The sequence below is a fragment of the Parus major genome, chromosome 1 (genome assembly GCF_001522545.3).
Source record: "Parus major isolate Abel chromosome 1, Parus_major1.1, whole genome shotgun sequence".
Taxonomy (NCBI): Eukaryota; Metazoa; Chordata; class Aves; order Passeriformes; family Paridae; genus Parus; species Parus major.
The window spans coordinates 31,579,100-31,595,234 of NC_031768.1; the positions used below are offsets into that span (position 1 = coordinate 31,579,100).

The window sequence follows — 16,135 nt, forward strand, 5'->3', positions numbered from 1 at the left end:
GCATCTGATCTGTGAGAGACTTTCTAACAAGCAGAAGATCTAATGGTACAGCTGAGCAAGTCAGCACTTGGCAGCACATGCCTGCAGGTTTGGCTCTCAGTAGGTTTAACCCAGTGCAGGGGCAATGCAAAATCTGACCTGTGATGTGGATGAGGGATGCAGGAAATGCCCAGGAGAGTACTGCTGGGCAGATTTAAAGCCATGCTCTGTCCCAGGTACATTCATATAAAAAGTATCAGCATCTGGAGACAGGTGTGCTAACCCTTGAAAGCTAGAACATAACTGAAATATATTTAAATACAAAATTAGAATTGATAACCTAAAGATTACCATGATATATCTTAGCCCTGAGTCCACATGCTGTTTTCCAGTGTACCTTCTGACAGGTGGGTTAACAGCTACTTCATCTCCAGGATTTTGCAGCAGGAAGAAGAACAGCTGAAAGAACCCAACCGCTGGTGGTAAACTGGGGATAATTCAGAGTTAGCCTAAGGCTCCCTCTGGAGTTAAAGGAATGATCAGTGCCTCCAAGGAGGGATTCAGAGCTGGGATCAGAGTCTTTCTGGAGTGCTCAGTGTAGAGAAAACTCAGAGAAGTGTTCTCCCTTTGCCTTGCTGGAGCCATGCCAGTGCAGGGGCCACTTTCTGGGTTTTCTCTTGTTACCGGAGAGAAGAAAACTTACTAACCTAAATTAGGCTGCAGTGCTGGGACAAAGACATATCACAGTGAATGTTGCAAAGGTAAGGGACATTGTCCAAACAAATATTGTGCTTGCTTAAGCATTACCTTAAGTTCAGTTAACTAGTGATTTAAATTTTGGCTGATTTTAGGCCAAAATTTTGAATTTTTTTTTTTCTTTTTGTACTATTACATATTCTATCCACATAGCTCGAGCTTTCAAATACAAGTGATTCTGCAGGTCGGGTAAACTGTCAAAAGGTTTGATTTTCTGAATGTGTGTGTTAGAGTCCTCAAATCAGCTCTCACAAGCTCTAAGAACCACATAAATTAAACATCCACAATATGAAATACTTTTTGTAAAGCTCAGACCCTGTATTTGGAGGAGTTTGAAGGCACTTATGAAAGATTTCTTTGTTCAAGACCAGTTCAGAGAAGACTTGAAATTCCCACTGTTTTTAGTTCAGTTTTCAGCTACTGCTGTACCTGCCTTAGCAGGTGGCACTTGCTGTTGTAACAGTTGTGACTATAAAACCAACATCTGTGGAAATAGTCTTGATACTAACAGGACCATAACTACTTGGAGAAAAAGTACACATAATTTCTACTAGAACCTGAACTCCTTTGATATAATGAGATATATTTGATTATATTTGATATAATGAGATACTTAAGCAATTAAATAGTATTTATCCATACATCATCTCCAAAATACACAACGAAATGCATCTCTTAGCAAACATTCCAAATCAAAAAACTAAGCTTGCTACAAGGTAAATCTCTCCTACTCTACAATGTAGGCAGGACTAGAAAAAATAGATCATAGATGTTACTTGCAACCTGGGAAACATTGCCGAAAGTGAGCAGAAACGTGCTGAAATAAGAGGAAGCCTTTCTGTTGATTTAAAAGGCCATTACAACTATGGTGCTGAATATTTTATCTCCTTTTAAAATCTGTGACATATATCATGAGATTTAAGCAAACATATGACAGTTTGCTCCTGCTTTCCAAACTTTCAAGCTATTTTTGTGGTTTTGGAGGAAGGGGTTGCAGCACTAATGTCAAGGTGTCTTTAAAACCCCCTTTCACAAAATTCTCTGTATCTTGACTCCTCTAAAATAACTTATTAATATTTAACAATAAAAAGTTTAATGAACACAGTACTTGATTACTAAAACCCATAAATAAATTAAAATAAAATGTCTTGTTTTGATATTAAAAAACTCTTTTGTTTCCTGGGTAGAAGCAGGCTTTTTCATACAAAGCACAGCACAAACTTTTTACTCTTAGCTGGCAATGCTGCAGCCTGAAGACAAATTGGTTTGCTATTAAGAATCTTGCTAAGTCAGTAGGTTTTTCCCTCTTCCTTGATCTACCACACAAAGCACTAGGAAATACAGCTGTTCAATGCTTCAGAATCTCTTCTGCTATTTGTGTGTTGATTAGAAGATGCTTCTATATTTGGTCTTTTTCTGTAAAATGTGTAAGACTAATCATTACATGATCTTTAATATTAAATTTAGCTAAACAAAGCCATCATGCTCCCTCAACCCCCAGAAAAAAAAACAAAAAAACAAACAACAAACCAACAATGAATTTTTAAATCCTTTTTAATAAATTAATATTCATTCATCAATATCTTCATAAAGCATCTCTTCATCATTCCATTTTACTATTCTTTTTTTTTTTTTCACTGCGGAAGAATACCAAAAATACATAGCTGTGCCTTAAGCAAAAAGGACTGGGTTTTAGTTTATCTTTACAATGGGATGAAATCAACTTAGAGTTAAACCACCATAATATTTCTACTGTTTAATGACCCTTTCAGCTATAACAGAAGATAGTTCCAGTTTTCCTTTTTTTAATGCCTTTTACAAACAAATTACGTGTTAATGTTATTTATAGTAGTGTTGAGTTACAAAGGAGTTGATTAGCTATGAAATACATTACTCTGGTGTGATTTAATTGAAATTACCATTTTTAGTCTTAAAACAATCTATGGTTAAAATAATATACTGCAGCTAGTGCACAGGGTCAAGAGCCAGAAAATGGGAGGTCAAGGCAAACACTGTTCTTTACACGTGGTTGTATGTGTGTGTTTTTGTGTCGTGGTGGGACTGTAGGAACAGAATTGGCAAAAAAAGGCACAAAAAACGTGTGTGTAAGATAAAGTACTAACCTTAAGTGAGATTTTGCTGGCTTTTTTCAAGTCAAACCAAGACTTGGATCTGTTCAAGGTTAAAGTCGTTTGTGACTAAACCAATGAATGTGAAATCTTTTGAAAAAGCTGAAACGCGCAACTGCCTACTTTTTGCAAGGACAGGCAAGATGGGGAGTACAGTTCCCTGAAGGGGGCTGCATTAACATGCTGCCCTCCAGTAGTGCAAAGGGTAAGAGAGGGAGAGTCCTCAGAGACTCAGCCCTCTTGCACATGCAGGGCCCTGAAAAATCCACGTTGCCGCTTTCCTCTCTACAGAGAGTAATTTTCTGTCTTCTTGGAAATTTTGGTTGAAGCCACTAAAGAACTGATTTCATTGAGATTTGGAATACACGTTTCTTTCACAACTAAAAAAAGTCACATCTTGTTGGAAGTTTCTGCCTGGCCATGTGATTTCTAGGAGGTGGGGCTTGAAGAAAAGAGAGTGCTGTGGTTAAATCATGAAGGCAGGACCATTCTCAAATCCGACTTCTTAGGGTAGTTCTTTAGGGCACTTACAGGAAGACTTGCTTGGAGATAATCTCAGTAGGGAAATCTTTCTAAAGCAAAGCCTACCATTTATAATTTTTATTAAAATCAGATAGTTTTGTTTAAACACGTTTGGCTATTAAGGTAAAAACTTAGGAGAGGTTTTCAACAATTCTATCTAATGTGTACTTTGGGAGGTTGTTAATTGTTAGTTACTTTGATTATAAAGATGACAATGTGCTCTATAATCCCTTCACAGTTTGAAGAGATATTAGAGAACTCACAATACATTTACCAATGGGACTTAATACTGAGGAGCTTTTAAACACCAAATTTTTCTGCTCCAGCTGTACGGGTTCCTCTGAGGCTGTTCAGGCTATGTAGTTGTCTGCAGATACAGTGCTTAGAAACTGCAGCTCCAGCCACTCTGCACCACTGCCAAGGATGCAGCAGGACTGCAGGAGCCGGGGTTCTGGTGAGCATTCCCGGCTGGAGATCGCACTGCAGCAGTGCTGCAAGGCAGCTGCGCCCAGCCCGCTGATGCTCGAGGAGCAGCCCCGAGGACGGAACTGAAACACCTTTGCAAACCAGGCTCATCTACACTGGAATTTCAGTCAGGAGCAAAGTTTCAGAGTTCAGTTGCAAATAGGGGTGGGAACAGTAATGGGCCGTACATGGCAGCAACCCAAGTATCAGGGCTCTACTCACAGGTAAATCGAGTGCTAGCGAGAAAAGGGGCTGGTCACTACAGAGCCAAGGTGGCCTTTTCAGTTTCATTCAGATTTGGTGGTTTTGCTAGATGCATATCCACATATATTTTTGCCCATAGAACTTTCCAACTAGCATCCAAAGCTCTCTGTCAGAAAATCCCATTGATGTCTACAGGAATTTCACGTGCAGAGATCTGTCAGGGCTAAGCCTGAATTCTGTTTTCTTAGATCTATTTATGCTACTGTATTTGTTGTCATCTGACAATGTACATGATAGAAACACTGTTTACAAAAAATATATCTTCTTTTCTTTAGAAAGATTTAGTTCTGATAAATAACAAATTAGGTTTACAGATCTGAAATTGGCATACCTTGATGACTACAATCTACTAGACTGAAAAAAGTTGGAATCCCAGTGAGGGAATGAACTGGGATCAAAACCAAAATGATCACATTTGCATGAAGGGTATGTTAGAGCACAGTTAATGCTGAAACAAAACATACTCTTGTGATCTGTGATGGCAAGGACACTACCTTGGTAAGAGTAGGCCTATACTTTCAATATATAAATAAAATATGAAAATGCTCCATTACTGAATCAAAGTATCGGAAGTGCTCTATTTGCTCAACTCTAGAGAATAAAAAGTTATAACATCACAGAAACAAAAATATGACATAACATGCGGTCACGATAGCAAGCACAGGAAAGAAAAATATTGAGAAAATATACTTATATGCATATTATGCAAATATATTTTACATTAACATACAATGTTATAAGAATGTTAAATAATATGAATGCATGTTTAAAAAAGGCTACAGCTAGGTGATTTCATGTTGAAGTAACAAATAACCTGAGACATCTTCTATGCTTTCACTGGAATAACAATCTTTAAATCTACAGCAGATGTAGAACACATTGACAGTAGTTGAATTCTCAGCTAAATTATACGAAAAATGTGCTGTTCTCTTTCAAAATGACATGGCAGCTGGAACCAGTCCAAGGGAAGGAAAATGTGCTGTACATTTACAGTACTTACAAAAGATTCATGTCAGTGTTGATGGACACTTAAAATGCTTGTTTGAAATATTATAAACCTGCATATGTCTCCAAAGACCTACAACACTCCCATGATCAGCTTGCCAACTGCAGAAGAGAAAGCAAGAGATCATTAAAAACTATGCCCACCCAGGGAAAACGTGTATTATGACATATATAAACCCAAGAAATTTTAGCAAAAAAAAAAAAAAAATTGGATTGATGAAATGGTAGTTGCTGGATCTGCAATAATAATAACTTACTTTAAACTTAAGAGTGTAACTCTACTGCTTTATGATTAGCGTGTATGGCAGCATTTACAAAGGATGTTACTAAATACTGACTTTATACAGGATTACAGCTGTTCAAAAATTTCTGACAATCAGTTTTGTACTGACAATATACAACACTTACTTTCTCAAGGCTTGCTGCTTTGACGACACCTGCCTTTTGATTGAAAAAGTTCCTCTGAAGTGCATTCTATGTTAAAGTGTCCATAACCTCAGAATGAATGTGTTCATGTGTGTGTGCATACATATACTTTTGCTTTGCAGTATGTGCTTTAAAGTACACACAGTTCTTTGCTACATGTATTCACACATACATGAGTATGGTCTACATAGTAAAAGTTCATATATATATTTTTTTATATATAAATATATATATATATAAATATATATATAAACTCTGCAGGCAAGTAGTACTTCACTTGTTATAGTTGAAGTCCTTTAAAAAAAACTAAGTCACTCAGTTAACATAGTATAGCCAGTAAATTAAGTTGAAAAGAGAAAATGTGAATGGAAACACCATTCTTGACCATCTGTCGATGGCATTCACATCCGTTAAATCGGGGATTTTTATTTTCAGTTGTGAAGACCTTCTTCGTAAATGGCCCCTCTTGCTATGTGAGCCTGGTCTTTCTGACGAACGCCTTCCAAGGCTTTCACGATGTGAGCTTTGTTTTCTGTACTGGATTCCTGAGTTGTCAAAAGATATCGTTGAATTTCGGGCTTCTGTAACGCTGGTGGTGACCTCGTTGCTTGCCACCTCGTTGTGAATTTCAAGAGATGTTAGCAGAATGTTTCCATGGGTGTCCACCTAGAGTGAAGAAATGGAAACACAAATCCTTTCAAAAGAATTGACACTGATGAGCAGAATGTGGGTGTATGTAAATCTCCAAACCCATACATATCTAAAAAAATAATGTCATTATTTTTAAGCATGTGATGATCTTAAAAAAGAAATGGCACTATTCAGCTGCCTAAAATTAGGCAAGTACTTAAATACTTTTACAAACAGGGCTATCATCATACTACCAAACATCCAGTACCAAACTGCACTTGGCAATCTCCATCATTTTCTTCTCCCTCTGAACCAGCCACATTTTAAGGCATGGTCTCCTCCATGAAACCTCCGCATTGCTGGCAATGGAGGGAGACAGTAAGGGATGTCTCTCTGCTACAGTAGGAAATTAATCTAAACTGGCAAGTTTTTGGTGTTTTTTTCCCCTAGCTGTGATCTAAAATAAAGTAAAAATGAGTGCCTGTGTAGTTTGCTAAAATGCCAAGGATGGTTCTGATGTGATTGTAAAATGCTGAACTCTGCATTTTACAATCACAGAGCTTATTTACAATTTATCTCCTGAAATTTTCCTTCCAAAGTCATTTGCAGAGTTTTCCAATCACGACAATTTTTAACTGCAGGGATTTTCTGAGTGACTGATCTCAAAAACCAGTATACTTAAGGATAGGAAAAAAGTACTGAAAAGTGGCTGAATTGAGGAAATAGGAGGGACTTTTCCCTTTCACTTCCCTATTCCAGAGGTAGTGACCAAAGTTTAGCACAAAGTGTATTTATCATGCTAACAAAGTCAAAGTTTTGCTGAGAGAAACTTGACAGTGATTTCTATGTAGATATTTTGGTTTAGTATTAATAATACTTTGCTTAATTTAATAGCAACTGCAACTACAGGAAGGTCAGTGTTTGTGTTAGCAGTAACCCATACTCAGTCAAGGACTAGACATCACCCTGAAAAACAAAAAAACAGGTCCCTAGTCAGCCATATGACAGAGAGCTCCTAACAAAAATCATCAAGACTTCATATAAATTTCCAAGTACAGAGCAGTGTGATGCCATTTTCAGTAATAAAGAAAAAGATCCTGACCATTTAGTCTTAAAATCTGGGCCAGACTCTCCAGTCCTCCCGAGTGGCAAGAGAGGAGCAGCCCAGGGTTGTGTATGTCTCCTTCAGTCCAGAAGCCTTAAGAGTTCCCATGAGAGGCACTGAGGAGAAGTTCCAAGCAATGGTGTCTGAGTCAGTATTTGGTAGTTTCATTGGTGGGGCAGCACAAGCCCCGTGCTCCAGGCCCTACACGCTGAAGGATGTGCAGTCAATACAGGGATCAGCTCCAAATTTTCTGCCAGTTTTGGGGCAAGGAAAATGATGGCTGAAGGTAAAAAAAAAGCCCTGTGCTGGGTATTTTCAGACAGTTAACACACATGTGACACTGTCAAAGAGAATTTAGTTCTCCATGTCAGAAGTAGATAGTCAATCATGGAATACAGGATAATTTCCAGTTTTACATATGCAATTTATTCATCCATAATTCATCATGCAATTAATACATTTTTTTAACCTGCCACATGATCTAGCTGTGCGAACTGTGTAGTAGTTGAACATCTCATTCTAGAAGCATCAGTTTAAAAGTGGTTGTAAAAACAGACTATTGTCACAGCCTCCTGAAGTTCAGTCATCTGATACCACATCCTCTGCAAGCTCTGTGTGATGGATTAAAAGTATGCACAGCTATGTGTCTGTCCATAAGCATTTAACTTTTTTCATTCTTATTGAAATTTTGTGAAATGGATGTTTCTTTCATCAATTATTGATGCTTCAGCTTATCTCTTCTCAGGGAAGACAATTATGATAGCATATCAGTAATGCTTTGCCAAGGTGCTTGCAAATGGAAAAAAGAATATACAATGCTACGAATGATATACACGCAAGTGGGAAAATAATCCTTAGATATCTAACAAATCCTGCTGCTGTAGGCAATGGCACATTATGCTGATGAGTGCCTATAAATAAAAAATAAATATGAACAAGAATAATGGCATGGAGCAGCCTCAGCGGTGATTAAGAAGAATTTATTTTCTCCATGGCAGAAACCCTTTGGGTACAAAAGTAAGATCTTGAGGTTTGTAGAAAGGAGTTCATGCTGTTGAACAGTTTCTGTAACCAGAGAATAAACACAGGTGTAAAATACAGTCAAGGATATCATCACTAATTATGGTGGTCTCCGAAAAGAACTGATTCAGTTTCTTCTGTTCTTTTTTTTTTTTTTTACACAAAGAGTACAAATTATGATCAGGATCTTTTTTTATACAATGAGTAAAATACCTTAACAACCTGTTTTTTCCTTGTGAAGCTTAAAACTATATCTCTGATCCAGACCCCCAAGGCATCAAATGTCATCTTTCCCATCTCCTCCTTGGCTTTCAGAAATGTTCTTCAGCTTACTAAAAATGCATAGCAAGACCATTTTGGTGGTCCTCACCCCTAGAGCCCTGCCATCCCCTTGCAGGTCTCTCCTCCTTTTCCTTCCAACACCACAGATGTCAACTCCTTTTTCCCTCAGGGACTTCCTGATCTCTCCTGATTCTGTCTGCCACCTACATATACACAGACATCAGCCCATCCTGGGTACTTTGTCCTTCTACACTGAGCCTGGACTGTTGTGAGCTGGCAGCTGAAAGCTTGTATTATGGAAGCACTGAGGCTTCTCCTGATCAAGGAATCAATTATATTCCTATTATTTCCTTGCACGGCATAGCTGCCTTCACCTTATCTGCCAACTTCACACGCCACCTTAACATGGCTTCTGCCTTTGATGTGCCAACTTTTCACTGTTTGTCACTGCATCTAGAAATCAAACCAGAAAGGCAGTCAAGAAATTGGCGACTTTTGTGTATATTCTTTTTCTGAAGATAACAGTATGTCCTATGAAGCTGCATGACAGTATACATTTTTCTCAAAATGTCAAATGAAACATATTTGGAAGCATACTTTTGAAATTCATCTTTTTGCTAATGGAGAGACGGGCATACATGTCAAACATGAGGAAGGAGCAGATGGAGAGAAAAAGGGGTCTGCAGAAGCTAAATCAGCCTCTGGTCCACAGATGCTCAAATTGATTCCTTCCGAGGTTTTGAATAAACCACCTAAGCTCTTGACAACATTAGAGCACTATACGCTAATACTTTGTGACAATCTTAAGGTGATGTCTTAAAGTATGAATACTTAACGCATGCAGCATGTTAAAAAGTGTTTGCACATAAACATGACTTTGGAATCATTTAAGCAATGATTTAAATTACTTTGACAAAGGTACACAGGCTCTCTCAACAAATAAAGAAGCAAACCAATAATGGCAGGAGATCCTGTGCAAGTCACCTCATGTTTGCCTGAATATACAGGGAAGGCAAAATCCTCCATGAGTGAACATGAGTGTGGCTCAGTGGCTCCAGGGAAAATGTTGCCCCAGGTATAGATTAAGAAAAGTAGCTGACTGGATTACAGTCATAGCTACGTATGACAAACCAGGCTGATGTCTTTGATAAAACTCTAGATTTACTCCTTATGAACCTTAGAATATAATTTTATCACCTGGCTCAAAAATGTCACTCTGTGCACTAGAAGTTCTCCCCAACAGCTAATACCATACTCTCAAATGCTGTTATAAATAAGAGATGACACTGGGGATTTGACCAATTTCCCCTCAGTTCTTACCATCCTTCTTTAACCAAAATATTTCCCTTTTTTTACTTCTCAGCCAACCCTGTGCTTCTATTCTTTTTGCAGCCTTCTTTCTTCCCACATTGGCTCCACCGAATCTATTCCTTCTTGTTTCTCCACTCTGGTCTCCATGTTTGGTTCCCACATCTCCTCCCCAACGCAAGCAAGGGTTGGTTGTTTCCTTGGAACATTTCCCAGTAAACTCATCAAAACAGATGAAAACAGCTGAGTACCAAATCATTAATTAATTCCCTGATGAATCAGCATGGATACAAATATGCAAAACTAGTGCTCTTATTTCAGAAAAAAATTTTATCGAACTCCATCCCTCCCACCTCTGAGTAACTACAGACCCTGCACCAGGGTGAAGTGACTGAATCTCACATAAGTGCTTTTTGAGAAGCAGATTCACCTGTGAAGGTTCATAATTTCTGAACTATATATATTACAGTATAAGTGAAAAATTCAAACACTCCAGCAGCCTAATGTCATTACACAAAAATGACTGTGACTCACCTAACTGAAGCCAGAAGGAGAAGAATTAAGACAACGTTCAAATTCAAGACAAAGAACCTTCTCTTTGCCCTTGGAGGACTACCACGTCACCAGTGGACTCAACTTGGATTGTATATTCCAGGTCCAAAACTTCAGTGCCCTATTATATCTGGGGAGTCCTAAATCTACTTCTTAATTCTACCCAGGATCCAGGCTCATTTAGATGTTAGCCATTCTAGTTTAAGAAACAAAATATAACAGCTACTAATGAATACTTTTCTCCAATATTAAAAAAAAACCCCAACTTTAAAGCCAGTTTGAAAGTACTTTACTAGGGCCAGAAGACTACCATAAGCCTTGATTTATTATTAGGTAGAGTCTGAATTGTTTAAAGTTCATTTAGTTCTCTGTTTAATATTCCATAAATTTTAGAGAGTACGTTACAATGAAATCTCTTTTCCCTCATCTTTCAGAGGAAGCATTTTGTTCAAGCCCCATAGGTATGTTTACTTGTTCATCAATCCCAAATTTTCAAATACCATGCAAACACTTCCCATCATGTGAAGCAATATAAATGCAAATGGGGGTTTAAATAACATAATGAAAAGCTCTGTATCTGTAGTTAGTCTTGCATTATTTTACATCAAAATTAATATTTAAGTACATACAGAATCACAGAATATTTTGAGTTGGAGGGGACCCACGAAGATCATCTGGTCTGACTCCTGACCCTGCACAGCACCATCCCCAAGAGTCACACCATGTGTCTAAGAGCATTGTCCAAACATTCCCTGAACCCTGTTCAGGCTGGTGCTGTGACCACTTCCCTGGGGAGCTGTTCCATTGTCCAACCGCCCTCTGGGAGAAGAACCTTTGCCTAATATCCAACCTGAACCTCCTCTGACACAGCTTCAGGCCATTCCCATGAGTCCTGTCACTGGTCACCACAGAGATCAGTATCTGCCTCTTTCACCTTCTTTACTTATGCATAAATGATTTTCCAACATGTAGAAAAATAAGCAATCAGGCCTTAAGTTTATCTGTGCTTAAGGCTAAATACATTGATCACATTATGGCTTGGATATTTAAAAATAATTTAAAACTGCAGGCAAAACAAAAATTATAGTGTTGAGCGTTCTCCCCGAGTCTAAAAGCTGATACTTCTCTCACTGCCTTTTAAATATGTTTATATTAATTAATAAGCACCAAAAAATTGGAAGAGGTAATTATGTTATATCAGCTTAGTAGATGAGCCCAGGATACCCAGCAGAACTGGGAAGATGGAAAGACCTTGGCAAACAGGGAAAGTATGAAGAAGCAAACTAATTAGGAATTTCCATATTATCACTGTCTATCAAGTAATACTGAAGTTTTACAATTAACCTTGATATATTTCAATGGGGGAAGAAAAGAGGAAAAAAAGGCATAGTCCTCCTTTGCCCTGTATTTCACATTGTCTGGACTATTAATCCAGTCTCTGAGCTGTCCTATGAATTGCACGTATAATCCTTCTTACGGTCTCAGGATTTGCACAATCCATACTTGTGCAAAGTGGCTGCAAACCAAAACTAGTACATATATGAGTCTCCCAGTGCACAATGAGTGTCCCCACCATGAGCTACAGGATGAGTGTTCTTCCCACAAGAACTGTGCTTATCACCCTTGGCAGATATATTTCAAAATTTGGTACCTACTCATCACAGCAGTGGTATAAAAATATCCCACTGTTCAAAAAAGCACTGAAAAAAGTATCCAGGAAAGATGAAGACACACAGGAGAATACTGCCAGTTTTGCGATTCCCGTACTTACCAATTTAAACTGAGTGATAACTCTTCCACAGAAGTCAAGATATTAATTTTCACAATAAAATCCCACCTATGAGAAGGGTTGCTGCAATTAACAAAACTGCTAAGTAGATGTAAGTGGCCTGAGCCTCTATTCTCAGCAATGCCTGGTGTGGGAAGCTGCTACCTTGGCCAACCGCGGGGGTTGGAGCCAGGAATCTCCAGAGCTAAAAATGCACACAGACACTGCCTGATGAGAAGGGCCTTTTTATGAAGGGTTAGGCATTATTCTTGACAGCAAAGCTCTGCCCACATGTCTGACAGCCACCGGGGGTTTGAAGCTTGAATGGGCTTGTGTGATAGTTACCCTCCTGATTGATACTCTGGGGATGAACTCTTGGTCCCACCAAACTGAAAATGTGAATTGCCACAGCTGGATCCAAAAAGCAGTGTTTTCAGCAGGGGACTTTAACATATAACCACATAAGCTCTGGGGATTGGCCCAGAAGGAGCAATGCCCAAAACACATGCACACCATCTGATTATACAAGGAGCCTCTACCACACGAATGAACAAGTGAGAACAGGATTGCCTTAAATCTCTCTCATGCTGATTCAGCCACAAATTAGGCTGTATCTGAGCCTTATTTAAAAGAAACAACTTATGTAGCAAAACTGAAAGTTTTGAGATCTACAAATGAAGCCCCAATCTGCCAACACAAACAGGATAAATGGATTTGATTCATAACAATGGTGATCAATTTTCAAAGGAAACATTTTTAGAGACCACCTATTCCGTTCTGACAATTTTTCTACAATCAGAGGATTTTAATTTAGGCATAAATATAAAATCAGAAGAAATTGTTTATGAAAAATAAAAATTAATTTCTTCCTTGATCTTAGAACTTGTCCTCGTATATGAAGCAGGATCAAGGCTTTCAAAAGAGAGTTTTCAATCCCAAATTAGTATGTGTATGAAAATTGGTTATACACAAAAAAAGCAGCATCCCATGTTTGTCTCACTAGCTATGGTTTACTGTGATAGGCTGGAACAATTCAGTGAGGAATACTATTTGCAGTGCATTATCTGAAATAAAATACGATGCAAATGCAGGCAAAAGAAGAGACGGCTAAGTGTGAAATTTCCTTTGTAGTCAGCTGCTGATCCACAGATGAGTCACTCATAAAGGCTCACTCAGGTTTCATCTCATCACCAGCTCTGAATCTACTGAAACCTTTTCCAGAGATTCAATTTAGTCAGGCGTGCTTCAGCCATCATGCCACCTTCAGCAGTGCTACACAGGAGAATACAGCACAGTTTTTCTCTCCCCAGTGCTTTTCTTTGTGACCTCTGCAACCTGAGGACACTGGCTGTGCCAATTCCATGCTGCAAGAGCTCTTCTTTCCCTTACACCTGGAGCTATTTGGCTCACTGGTTTCAACACATGGACAGAGCTGGACAGCAAGCCATAATGGGAGCATTGAAGCCAACCCACAGCTCAGGAGCAGCAGCTGGCGGAGCCCTCCTCAACACAGCAAGCCTTAGTGGTAGCATATCAGGAATAACTCAGAGAGAAGTAAAAGCCTGGCACTGGAGAGGTACATCCATAGCAGCAGCACCAGAATGGGGAAGGCTGTGCCAATTTGAGCTTTTCAAACCCATAACCTCTGACGCAGGACAGTGCAAAAGCATTAATTATGAAGAAGAGTTACTGAGCATGAAGTTACTGCTTTGCAAAGCAATTATCAAATACAACACAAACATACCCACATCTGTGCATTTTGTAGTTGAGAACATTTTTTTTATTAAAACTCCATTGCTCTACAGTCCAATAAGACTAAGAAAGCAGGAAAAGCCCTTTTGCTACTATAAGAGAAGTGTTTTTAACCAAGCCTGATAGCTTTCACTCCAGACTTCAGTTCTCTGATGTGTAAAAAATACACTACAATAGCAGTATCCATGCTGGTTCTACTGTTTTCCATGGGCTAAAACACTTCTGAGTGGAAATAACATGCCATTTTCCCACTGCCTTCTCTTGTGCACTTTGCCTGAGCGAAAGACACTGTCTCAGCAGTACTGCCAGTCTTGGGAATCATAAAACCAAAGCTTGAACTCGGGGCTTAAGCACCAGGCTTAGGTGTTGAGCCACCCCTTCTCTGCTAGTGCTGCCTCCTAACACAAGAGATGCCCACCACATGCACCCCCTCCTGACGCTGCCTGGACCTGATACAGCACTTAGTTGTTCTGTCACTACACCCACAAGTTGCAGCATCTGATGTGGACAATAAACTGAATAATGTTTAATTTTTTATCTGGTTCAGTTTGGTTTTTTGATTTGTTTTGTTTTGTTTTACTAGCGCCCTGAGCTAATATTCTTAATCAGTGACAGAGAGCTCATGCACACGGTTCATAAACAAGCAAATTAAATTACTAAAACAAAACAGCAACAGAGCAACCCAAAATAGTAGTCAGAAATAAGCTAATAATGTCTTCTTCCAGTTTTATATTTGAACATTTTTCAATCTCCTTACCAGAACAGCATACATTTGACAGTCATGAAATAGTGGTGATAAGTGCAAAGTGGGCTGCTTGCTTTTGGCATTCTCCCTTTCTTTAAAAACGTCATTCAGCCACAAATCACATGAGACTGGAAGTATTTTCCAGGATTAGAAACCTTCCCTTTCTGAATGGAATTACACTCCATGGAAGACTGAAGCTTCAGCAAAACCACAAAACCAATAATTTCATTGAACTTGCACAAAGTAGTGCAACCTTGTTCAGAACCAAGGTTGTAAAGCTTTCAGGTATTATCTTCCATAGAAAGTATGCTAAAATCTCTAGCATGACTCCAGTCCTGCTGCAGCCATGGATATCTGTATAGCATGGTAAATGGTGGACGTGATCCAGAAGACAGACATTTTCCTGCTTCAAGGCTGTGGTATCTCTAAGCCATGGAAAACTTTGTCCAAAGTACATCTGTTGGATGTGTTTTCCCTGAGATTTGCATTTTGAGATCCATGGGACCTCTTGCTTGTTCTGATCAATTCCCTGTGTTTTGCATTTGCCAGTGTTTCTCAAATGAGAAGTTAAAATCTGACATCCTACATCCAATGAATCTTCTATCTATGTTTTGTTTCAAAGTAAGATTTCTGACTAGCTCTATCTAATGTTTCTGTCTGTTTCTGTTGCATGCTGGCACTTTCTGCAGGAACTGAATCCAGAAACTACAACAAAGCTCTGCTGAATTCCCCAGCTGAGGCCTGGGGACAAAATGTTTTCTACACAGAGAAAGAGTCCATACCACATTATTTATCCTGTGTTATTTAAACAGCAAATATTCACAGTCAGTATGAGCATATATGAATCTACAAAGCATACAAAGTTCCCTTCCACACCAAGGACTCCAAGGGACAAAGTAACACACTCTTTAAACTCTGGTACACAGAATTTGTATCCTTATTTGATAGAATCATAGAATCTCTTAGGCTGAAAAGTCCCCTAAGGGATCACCGAGTTCATCTGTTAATCCAGCATCATGTTCACCACTGAAGCATGTCCCCACATGCCACATCCACATGGCTTCTGAACTCTTCCAGTGACGGTGATTCCATCATTTCTCTGGGCATCCTGTTCCAATGCCTGACTTCCTTCTTTGTGAATAAATGTTTCCTAATATAGATTCTAATCCTCCCCTAGTGAAACTTGAGGCCACTTCCTCTCATCCTGTCACTTGCTACATGGGAGAAGAGACCAGTCCCCACCACACCACAACCATGTCTCAATGTGCCGCATCTGCACATCTTTTAAATATCTCCAGGGACAGTGATTCAACCACATCCCTGGGCAGCCTGTTCCAATGTTTGACAACCCTTGCTGTGAATAAATTTTTAATTTATGCACAGTTGATATTAAAGCAGTAGAAAAAGCAGAACAGTTCATGATATTT

At 38.9% G+C, this 16,135-nt stretch overlaps 1 protein-coding gene across 1 annotated transcript in view; it reads right to left on the reverse strand.

Moving 5' to 3' along the window:
- Positions 1 to 2,271: 2,271 nt before the first annotated feature.
- GABRB3 (gamma-aminobutyric acid type A receptor subunit beta3) overlaps positions 2,272 to 16,135 on the reverse strand; it is a 115,532-nt gene continuing 101,668 nt past the window's right edge. The window contains exon 8 of the mRNA XM_015632826.2: positions 2,272 to 6,212. Coding sequence (XP_015488312.1) covers positions 5,862 to 6,212 — 351 coding nt within the window. The 3' untranslated portion in view covers positions 2,272 to 5,861. The remainder of the gene's footprint in view (positions 6,213 to 16,135) is intronic.